Below are 11,670 nucleotides of genomic sequence, written 5' to 3'. Positions count from 1 at the left end.
AGACAACACAGAAATACAAAGGATCATAAGAGACTACTATCAGCAATTATATGCCAATAAAATGGACAACCTGGAAGAAATGGACAAATTCTTAGAAAAGTAAAATTTTCCAAAACTGAACCAGGAAGAAATAGATAATCTTAACAGACCCATCACAAGCACGGAAATTGAAACTGTAATCAGAAATCTTCCAGCAAACAAAAGCCCAGGTCCAGACGGCTTCACAGCTGAATTCTACCAAAAATTTAGAGAAGAGTTAAGCCCTATCCTACTCAAACTCTTCCAGAAAATTGCAGAGGAAGGGAAACTTCCAAACTCATTCTATGAGGCCACCATCACCCTAATACCAAAACCCGACAAAGATACTACAAAAGAAGAAAACTACAGGCCAATATCACTGATGAACATAGATGCAAAAATCCTCAACAAAATTCTAGCAATCAGAATCCAACAACACATTAAAAAGATCATACACCATGACCAAGTGGGCTTTATCCCAGGGATGCAAGGATTCTTTGATATCCGCAAATCAATCAATGTAATTCACCACATTAACAAATTGAAAAATAAAAGCCATATGATTATCTCAATAGATACAGAGAAGGCATTTGACTACATTCAACATTCATTTATGATAAAAACTCTCCAGAAAGCAGGAATAGAAGGAACATACCTCAACATAATAAAAGCTATACATCAAAACCCACAGCAAACATTATCCTCAATGGTGAAAAATTGAAAGCATTTCCCCTAATGTCAGGAACAAGACAAGGGTGCCCACTTTCACCACGACTATTCAACATAGTTCTGGAAGTTTTAGCCACAGTAATCTGGGCAGAAAAAGAAATAAAAGGAATCCAAATTGGAAAAGAAGAAGTAAAACTCTCACTGTTTGCAGATGACATGATCCTCTACATAAAAAACCCTAAAGACTCTACCAGAAAATTACTAGAGCTAATTAATGAATATAGTAAAGTTGCAGGATATAAAATTAACACACAGAAATCCCTTGCATTCCTATACACCAATAATGAGAAAGTAGAAAAAGAAATTAAGGAAACAATTCCATTCACCATTGCAACAAAAAGAATAAAATACTTAGGGATATATCTACCTAAAGAAACTAAAGACCTATATACAGAAAACTATAAAACACTGATGAAAGAAATCAAAGAGGACACTAATAGATGGAGAAATATACCATGCTCATGGATCGGAAGAATCAATATAGTGAAAATGAGTATACTACCCAAAGCAATTTACAAATTCAATGCAATCCCTATCAAGATACCGGCGATATTTTTCACAGAACTAGAACAAATAATTTCAAGATTTGTATGGAAATACAAAAAACCACGCATAGCCAAAGCAATCTTGAGAAAGAAGAATGGAACTGGAGGAATCAACTTGCCTGACTTCAGGCTCTACTACAAAGCCACAGTCATCAAGACAGTATGGTATTGGCACAAAGACAGAAATATAGATCAATGGAACAAAATAGAAAGCCCAGAGATAAATCCACACACATATGGACACGTTATCTTTGACAAAGGAGGCAAGAATATACAATGGAGTAAAGACAATCTCTTTAACAAGTGGTACTGGGAAAACTGGTCAACCACCTGTAAAAGAATGAAACTAGATCACTTTCTAACACCGCACACAAAGATAAACTCAAAATGGATTAAAGATCTAAATGTAAGACCAGAAAGTATAAAACTCCTAGAGGAGAACATAGGCAAAACACTCTCCGACATAAATCACAGCAGGATCCTCTATGATCCACCTCCCAGAATTCTGGAAATAAAAGCAAAAATAAACAAATGGGACCTAATTAAAATTAAAAGCTTCTGCACAACAAAGGAAAATATAAGCAAAGTGAAAAGACAGCCTTCTGAATGGGAGAAAATAATAACAAATGAAGCAACTGACAAACAACTAATCTCAAAAATATACAAGCAACTCCTGCAGCTCAATTCCAGAAAAATAAACGACCCAATCAAAAAATGGGCCAAAGAACTAAATAGACATTTCTCCAAAGAAGACATACGGATGGCTAACACATGAAAAGATGCTCAACATCACTCATTATTAGAGAAATGCAAATCAAAACCACAATGAGGTACCACTTCACACCAGTCAGAATGTCTGCGATCCAAAAATCTGCAAGCAATAAATGCTGGAGAGGGTGTGGAGAGAAGGGAACCCTCCTACACTGTTGGTGGGAATGCAAACTAGTACAGCCACTATGGAGAACAGTGTGGAGATTCCTTAAAAAATTGCAAATAGAACTGCCTTATGACCCAGCAATCCCACTGCTGGGCATACACACGGAGGAAACCAGAACTGAAAGAGACACATGTACCCCAATGTTCATCGCAGCACTGTTTATAATAGCCAGGACATGGAAACAACCTAGATGTCCATCAGCAGATGAATGGATAAGAAAGCTGTGGTACATATACACAATGGAGTATTACTCAGCCGTTAAAAAGAATACATCCGAATCAGTTCTGATGAGATGGATGAAACTGGAGCCGATTATACAGAGTGAAGTAAGCCAGAAAGAAAAACACCAATACAGTATACTAACACATATATATGTAATTTAGAAAGATGGCAATGATGACCCTGTATGCAGGACAGCAAAAAAGACACAGATGGGTATAGCGGACTTTTGGACTCAGTGGGAGAGGGAGAGGGTGAGATGATTTGGGAGAATGACATTGAAACATGTATAATATCATGAAAGAATCGAATTGCCAGTCTATGTCCGATGCAGGATATGGCACGCTTGGGGCTGGTACGTGGGGATGACCCAGAGAGATGTTGTGGGGAGGGGGGTGGGAGGGGGGTTCATGTTTGGGAACGCATGTACACCCGTGGTGGATTCATGTCAATGTATGCCAAAACCAATACAGAATTGTAAAGTAAAAAAAAAAATACATTATTAAAAAAAAAAAAAAAAGCAGAGACATCACTTTGTTGACAAAAGTCCATATAGTCAATGCTATGGTTTTTCTAGTAGTCATGTACAGATGTAAGACCTGGACCATAAGGAAGGCTGAGTACCAAAGAAGTGATGCTTTCAAACTGTGCTCCTGGAGAACACTCTTGAGAGTCCCTTGGACAGCAAGGAGATCAAACCAGTCAATCCTAAAAGAAATCAACCCTGAATATTCATTGGAAGGATTGATGCTGAAGCTCCAATACTTTGGCCACCTGATTCAAAGAGCTAACTTACTGGAAAAGACCCTGATGCTGGGAAAGATTGAGGGCAGGAGGAGAAGGGAGCAACAGAGGGTAAGATAGTTGGATGGCATCATCAACTCAATGGACATGAGTTTGAGCAACTTCCAGGAGATAGTGAAGGACAGGTTAGCTCAGCGTGTTGCAGTCCATGGGGTCACAAAGAGTTGGAAATGACTTAGGGACTGAACAACAAGCAGCCCATATGCACAAATCCAACTTTCCCATTAACACTGCAAAGCTCACTACATGGGTAGGGGCATTGCAGCATGAGTAAAATAGAAGTATTAGAGAGGGTTTTGACACATAGATACCTTTGGTCTTGTGTCTACAACATACAAGAACTGGCTCCCTGGATTTGTCTGGCGAATAGCCTCTAGCAGGAGTTCATCATCTATGCAACGAGTATAAAATCCAGACAGAGGCTGGCTACAGCGGCAAATGGCAGCCTGTAAAGAAAAATGTGTCAGTTGAGTGATCATATTTACAGGTGGTCAAAAATCTTCCTTGTTCCCACGTTCAATGAGTAGAAGAGGATGAGCCAACTCAAGATAGTGAAATTAAAAAAAAAAATGTAGCTCTGAAATCCAGCATTTCAGTAACATTGAGCTCAGCTTCCTTCCTCCCTCCCCACTCCAGCATGTGGGCTGTATTACTACAAATTGTTGCTCAGATAGTCTTTTCTTTCTTCTACACGGCTAAGATTCCCAACCCAGTCTTGACAAACCCAGACTATAAGAAAATCACATCTTGAGATTTTTAATAAAATTTTATCTATTTTTAATATGTATTAGGCTAGTATTTTTTTCAATTTTCTTGCTTTTTATAGTCCCAATGATATCACCCATATACCAGAGGCTCACTTAAGAATTCAAGATAAAACAAAGATCTAGAGTTTCTTAAGAGAACAGAATTCACTCATTTTAGGAGTTAATGTCAAATCATAGTACTGGTTTGTTTAAAGCAATTTTAATATGAAAACAGCACAGCTATGTAGCAGGTACATCTAATAATGATCAGTTAATGAACTGCCTTACATTTTGGTGGTGTTGTTATGTAGTCTGCTTACTTCAACAGTTTGACACAGACAACCACTTATATTACTATACTCTAGTATTTGAATACCTGAGAACTTGACCATTTGTCTAATTCCAGATCTCAGAGAGACCACAAGAGGAAAGAACTATTATCCCTTGTTATGGAAGGGGACTCAGAGGAGTCAAGTGCTTTCCCATAAGACCCTAAATTATATGAAAAACAGTGAGAAAGAATAAGGAAATCTGTGTTATAGTGAGAGGCAACAGTCTACAAATATTCTTCCATATGACTGTTCCCATTCATTTAACAGTTACTTGCCATCAAGCAGGAGCTGGCAGAGCAGGAAAGAAATAAATGAACACACTACAAATGCCACTTAACATCTGCATAGCACTTTAAAATTTACAAAGTACACATATATTTTTCCTGATGTGACACACTTAAAACCCCTCAAAAGTACTAAAGTTCTGAGAAGTAACATGTTTGAGGTCACAAAGCTAGTAAGTGACAGTAGTGTGACTTAAACCCAGGTCTCCTAGAGCCAAGTTTAGTTCTCATCAGAGAAGTTTTGTCAACTCACATTGTTCTCTTTGTATAAGTAGGAGAGCACAGGCACACGTTCTTTACTTCTGAACTTTGAACTTCCAACCACCGTTTCCAATGTAACAGATTTAGGAACCACTATTTCAGGAGGGTAGGTACTGCATATCTAAAAGAAAACAAACTCAATTTTTAAAATTTAATCTTCTTACATTTTTTTTTACCTGCTAGCAGCAACAAGTTGGAACAGCAACCATTCAAGCATTAGCTGTCCATTATTTATCAACTAGAATCATCGATTCCTCAAAAATAAGAACAAAAATATCCTTGATGTAAAAAGCTCTTCCAAGTATGCTATTATTTTCTAGAAATGAAAATATTGAGATCTATAAGGACAAAATGTACCTTAGGAATAAGTAACAATACAAGTAGAAACATTTTACACATGTACATTGCTAGAGGAGTTGAAGCATGTCCTATGTGACTATACTGGGAAAGGGCAAAGCTTCAACTTTTGTCTGGTTTTCCCCAGACTTTACTCCTTTTCCCTTTGTTGATTTTGCCTTCTATATTTTCACTGTAATGAATCACAGTCACAAGTGACTATATGCCAGGTCCTCCTAGTGAATCAATACACTTGAGAGCTTCTATATTTGGCCCAAAAATCTTTCTGGAGATCTAGGCTCAAATGCTTGATATCAAATACCTGATTTTTAAAATCACCTTAAACTCACATCTAAAACTTAAGATGCTGTCTGACCCTCTTGTAATCCTTATCTTGCTAACATATCCATACCCGCTTGGGTCATCTAAGCCAGAAACCAGGAAACCTGCGATGCCTACTAAACTTCCCCCTCTTTCTCCCAGCCACATTAACGTGTCACCAGGTTCTTTAACTTCTACTACCTAAATATCTGTTAAAACTATCTCCTCCTCACCACCCATAGCCATTGCCTTACTTCAGGTTCTCATCACTTCTCATATCACTCTCCTGCATTCTTAACTCCAGCAAACCAATTCTTCATACCAATATCAAAGTTATCTTTTTAAAATACAAATATACTTACAGACATTTCCAGATCAAAATACTCTTATGGTTACGGTCCTCAGGATAACATTCAAATTCTTCAATTTATCCATGATCTGAGTTCACTTACTGACCTCTTTCCTTCTCTCCCTTATAAGTTAAGATAGAATTCCTTCTCTAGGTTGTTCCCCAGCACTTAAGGCTCTTACTGGCATTCCAGTTTGAATTCCACATTCTTCACCTACGCTCCCATAGCACCCTATTCTTTAGACTATGAAAACTCTGAGTTGGTGTTTTAAATGCATTAGTTATTTAATAAAAATCTTTTTGAATGGCTGAATGCTGAATGAAAAGGAGAGATAATGGGTGTTTTTTTTCCCTTTTCAAAACTTTGCTTGCTGAAATACTTCTGTTTCAATTAAGTGAACCAAAAGAAAACAGTAACAAAATTACCTCATAGTTTCTGTTGGCATCTGTTATGGTCCAGTACCTGTTAGGAATTCCCATACGTCCAAAATCTGATGTTTGGTCAATCAGCTTCCATCCACTTTCCCTCATGTCTTTTGAGAACTTGGGATTATATGAAAAAGCATACAGATCTTCAGGTAATTCTATAGAAGAAATATAGGCATGAAAATAAAGTAATAATGAATAAAACTTAACACCAAATAATGCAATAAAGGCTAGATTTTCTTCTCCCTAAGGGAGTATTTGTCATCAGCCTCTGAAAAAGACAATAATTTGTATACAAGGTTGCCTTTATTTGTGTACAAGGAATAAGACCTGAAATAATGCTTCAGAGTCTTCTTTTAAAAATATTTATATGATCCCAACACAAAGCAGGAACATTCTGCCTAGTTTCCGGTAAAATGCTGGATAATGGACGGAACTCAATTTTCCAGTTTTCACATGCTGAGAAAGTGGTCCTTACCAAAATTTTTAACTGATCTTCAATGTCCTAACTGCAGTATTTGTTGTAACATTAGCAAAACATTAGCAGTGTTCTTGCATTTTGTTTAGTCAAAACAAGTACTTGCTTCTGGCTGATAAATGGCCATCTCTTCTTCTTGTCAACCCCACTTCCTCTTTCACAAGATTCAACATATACTCAACAACTCATTTGATCAATTTATGTGGCCACAAATTGACTATGTGGCAATAAAAGAGAAACCCAAGTAAGAGAGTAGGCAGTGAGAGAGGGCATCAGAGGAAAGACAAACTGGAACCACAATCACAGACAACTAGCCAATCTGATCACATGGACCACAGTCTTGTCTAACTCAGTGAAACTAAGCCATGCTGTGTGGGGCTACCCAACACTGACAGGTCATGGTGGAGAGGTCTGACAGAATGTGATCCACTGGAGAAGGGAATGGCAAACCACTTCAGTATTCTTGCCTTGAGAACCCCATGAACAGTATGAAAAGGCAAAAGGCAAAAAGATAGGAAACTAAAAAGATGAACTCCTCAGGTCAGTAGGTTCCCAATATGTTACTAGAGATCAGTGGAAAAATAACTCCAGAAACAACGAAGGTATAGAGCCAGAGCAAAAACAACACTCAGTTGTGGATGTGACTGGTGATAGAAGCAAGGTCCAATGCTGTAAAGAACAATATTGCATAGGAACCTGGAATGTTAGGTCCATGCTCCAAGGCAAATTGGAAGTGGTCAAACAAGAGATGGAAAGAGTGAACATTGACATTCTAGGAATCAGTGAACTAAAGGACAGGATGAACTCTGTTAATTTCCAAGGCAAGCCATTCAATATCACGGTAATGCAAGTCTATTCGCCGACTAGTAACACTGAAGAAGCTGAAGTTGAACAGTTCTTTGAAGACCTACAGGACTTTTTAGAACTAACACCCTAAAAAAGATGTCCTTTCCATTATAGAGGACTGGAATGCAAAAGTAGGAAGTCAAGAAACACCTGGACTAACAGGCAAATTCAGCCTTGGAGTACAGAATAAAGCAGGGCAAAGTCTCATAGAGTTTTGCCAAGAGAATGCACTGGTTATAGCAAACACCCTCTTCCAACAACACAAGAAAAGACTCTACACATGGACATCACCACATGGTCAACACCGAAATCAGATTGATTATATTATTTGCAGCCAAAGATGGAGAAGCTCTATACAGTCAGCAAAAACAAGACTTGGAGCTGACTGTGGCTCAGATCATGAACTCCTTATTGCCAAATTCAGACTGGAATTGAAGAAAGTGAGCAAAACCACTGGACCATTCAGGTATGACCTAAATCAAATATGACTATAGAGTGGAAGTGAGAAATAGATTTAAGGGACTAGATCTGATAGAGTGCCTGATGAACTATGGACAGAGGTTCATGACACTATATATGAGACAGGGATCAAGACAATCCCCAAGAAAAAGAAATGTAAAAAGGCAAAATGATTGTCTGAAAAGCCTAACAAATAGCTGTGAAAAGAAGAGAAGCAAAAAGAAAAGGAGAAAAGGAAAGATACACACATTTGAATGCAGAGTTCCAAAGAATAGAAAGGAGAGATAGGAAAGCTTTCCTCAGTGATCAGTGCAAAGAAATAGAGGAAAACAATAGAATGGTAAAGACTAGAGACCTCTTCAAGAAAATGAGAGATACAAAGGGAACATTTCATGCAAAGATGAGCTCAATAAAGGACAGAAATGGTATGGACCTAACAGAAGCAGAAGATATTAAGAAGAGGTGGCAGGAATACACAGAAGAACTGTACAAAAAAGATCTTCATGACCCAAATAATCACGATGCTGTGATCACCCATCTAGAGCCAGACATCCTGGAATGGGAAGCCAAGTGGGCCTTCGGAAGCATCACTACAAAGCTAATGGAGGTGATGGAATTCCAGTTGAGCTATTTCAAATGCTGAAAGATGATGCTGTGAAAGTGCTGCACTCAATATGTCAGCAGATTTGGAAAACTCAGCAGTGGCCACAGGACTGGAAAAGGTCAGTTTTCATTCCAATCCCAAAGAAAGGCAAGGCCAAAGAATGCTCAAACTATCACACAATTGCACTCATCTCACATGCTAGTAAAGTAATGCTTAAAATTCTCCAAGCCAGGCTTCAAAAATATGTGAACTGACAACTTCCAGATGTTCAAGCTGGATTTAGAAAAGGCAGAGGAACCAGAGATCAGATTGCCAACATCCACTGGATCATCGAAAGAGCAAGAGAGTTCCAGAAAAACATCTATTTCTGCTTTATTGACTATGCCAAAGCCTTTGACTGTGTGGGTCACAAGAAACTGTGGAAAATTCTGAAAGATATGGGAATACTAAACCACCTGACCTGCTTCTTGAGAAACCTGTATGCAGGTCAGGAAGCAACAGTTAGAACTGGACATGGAACAACAGACTGGTTCTAGATAGGAAAAGGAGTACGTCAAGGCTGTATATTGTCACCCTGCTTATTTAGCTTATATGCAGACTACATCATGAGAAATGCTGGGCTGGAAGAAGCATAAGCTGGAATCAAGATTGCTAGGAGAAATATCAATAACCTCAGATATGCAGATGACACCACCCTTATGGCAGAAAGTGAAGAGGAACTAAAAAGCCTATTGATGAAAGTGAAAGAGGAGAGTGAAAAAGTTGCCTTAAAGCTCAACATTCAGAAAACGAAGATCATGGCATCTGGTCCTATCACTTCATGGGAAATAGATGGGGAAACAGTGGAAACAGTGTCAGACTTTATTTTGGGGGGCTCCAAAATCACTGCAGATGGTGATTGCAGCCATGAAATTAAAAGAGACTTACATTTCTTGGAAGGAAATTTATGACCAATCTAGATAGCATATTAAAAAGCAGAGACATTACTTTGTCGACAATGGTCCATCTAGTCAAGGCTATGGTTTTTCCTGTAGTCATGTATGGATGTGTGAGTTGGATTGTGAAGAAGGCTGAGTGCCGAAGAATTGATGCTTTTGAACTGTGGTGTTGGGGAAGACTCTTGAGAGTCCCTTGGACTGCAAGGAGATCCAACCAGTCCATCCTAAAAGAGATCAATAATGGGTGTTCATGGAAGGACTGATGCTGAAGCTGAAACTCCAGTACTTTGGCCACCTGTTGCGAAGAGCTGACTCATTGGAAAAGACCTTGATGCTGGGAAAGATTGAGGGCAGGAGGAGAAGCGGACAACAGTGGATGAGATGGTTGGATGGCATCACCGACTCAATGGACATGGGTTTGGGTGAACTCTGAGTGTTGGTGATGGAAAGGGAGTCCTGGCGTGCTGTGGTTCATGGGGTTGCAAAGAGTCAGACACGACTGAGTGACTGAACTGGACTGATCTATGGCAATAACTTCCAGAGATGGATGGAGTATTCCAGAACCTTTTACAAAATGCTGGGCCAGCTAACAGATAGCCTCTGACAATAGAATACCAGCAAATTCTAAGAAATTATTCTAGGCCACAGGTAGAAGAAAATGTGAAGGAAAATATAATTCAAATCCAGAGGAAGCTTATGGGTTAGCCACCTGGAGTTAGGCTAGAAGATAAGAAGGTGAGGACAGAGGAAGTAGGGATAACTGCATTAAGCACTCTGATAAATCCCTAGTTTGCTAGTTGGAACCAAAGGTAGGAGTAGGAACAACAAGCAAAACATAGAGCTTGCAAGAAAACAACAAAAAAATTTTGCTCCAAAGCAGTCTTACTTCCTGAACTGTGGAAAAATTTACAAGTTGATATTTAAGATGAAAGAAAGAGAAGGAAGTAACATCTGTCAAACATCTACAATATACCAAGTACTGAATGAAAATGCATGAAACAACTATCATGGGGAGCTTATACTATTACTATTTTTAAAGGTGACAAAGCTGACTTCAAAGGTTATGCATGTTGCCCAAATACCATGGAGCTGTAAGAGACAGAGCCCAGATTCAAACTTATTTAGGTCTATTGAACTCCATAGCCCATGATCCTTCCATTATGCTGTTCTGGTGGAGGAGTGGATAATTAAAAAATTATCTAAAACAGATAAAAATACTATCATAACTACCTGGTTGAGAAAGCTTTAGCAGTGAAATATAAACCTCATGGCACACAATATCAGATTCTAAAACAAAGTGGGCCAACCGGAAATTCTTGCAGCGGAGGATCAGGGGACACCCCAGGCTAGTGACAGGCAATTTCTCCACAGTTGCAATATGATGCAGTGCAATCTACAAAACAGAAAAAGAACAACAACAAGTCAGTATGCTTGACTCTCAGTAATGGTAACAGCATAACCAGAGATGTGGTCATATCTACAGCCTATGACCATCCATTGTAAGGTAAAACTGGGTTTCTGCCAAACAGAAGTAAATAGTGGTAAAAAAAAAAAAAATCTGCCTGCATTGAAGGAGACCTGGGTTCAATCCCTGCATTGGGAAGATCCTCTGGAGAAGGGAATGGCTATCCATTCCAGTATTCTTGCCTGGAGAATTCCATGGACAGAGGAGCCTGGTGGGCTACAGTCCATGTGTTTCAAAGAGTCGGACACAACCAAGTGACTAACACTACCACTTTCACACTTTCAATGAACAGCAAATTATGGTACTATAAAACTTCTCTCTCTTCTTAGGGATATAAGGTTAAGACATTTATCAGGCAATTGTGGTGAATTTGGGTCAGAACAGATGGCTTCTAGAACTATTGTTATTGTTTAGTCTCTGGGTTGTCATGTCCGACTCTGTCTGTGCAGAGAGTCGTGTCCATGCAGAGTCGTGTCCAACTCTTTGCAATTCCATGGACTATAGCCTACCAGACTGGTGGAGTTTAAAAATCATAGTAGAATGATTGTCACAGAGGAAAATAGAACTTCCTTT

At 38.8% G+C, this 11,670-nt stretch overlaps 1 protein-coding gene across 2 annotated transcripts in view; it reads right to left on the bottom strand.

Annotated features, from left to right (window-relative positions):
• MTMR8 (myotubularin related protein 8) overlaps positions 1-11,670 on the bottom strand; it is a 230,332-nt gene that overhangs the window by 193,354 nt on the left and 25,308 nt on the right. For both annotated transcript variants that reach the window (XM_040266115.1, XM_040266114.1), the window contains exons 3-6: positions 10,863-11,025; positions 6,308-6,465; positions 4,868-4,996; positions 3,564-3,698 (exon numbers count right to left, since the gene is read on the bottom strand). In XM_040266115.1, coding sequence (XP_040122049.1) covers positions 3,564-3,698; positions 4,868-4,996; positions 6,308-6,465; positions 10,863-11,025 — 585 coding nt within the window. The remainder of the gene's footprint in view (positions 1-3,563; positions 3,699-4,867; positions 4,997-6,307; positions 6,466-10,862; positions 11,026-11,670) is intronic.

This window comes from Oryx dammah, unplaced genomic scaffold (assembly GCF_014754425.2).
Source record: "Oryx dammah isolate SB20612 unplaced genomic scaffold, SCBI_Odam_1.1 HiC_scaffold_23, whole genome shotgun sequence".
In the NCBI taxonomy this organism is placed as follows: domain Eukaryota; kingdom Metazoa; phylum Chordata; class Mammalia; order Artiodactyla; family Bovidae; genus Oryx; species Oryx dammah.
The sequence above is the reverse complement of the archived record's forward strand: the minus strand, read 5'-3'. Positions and strand labels throughout refer to the sequence as shown.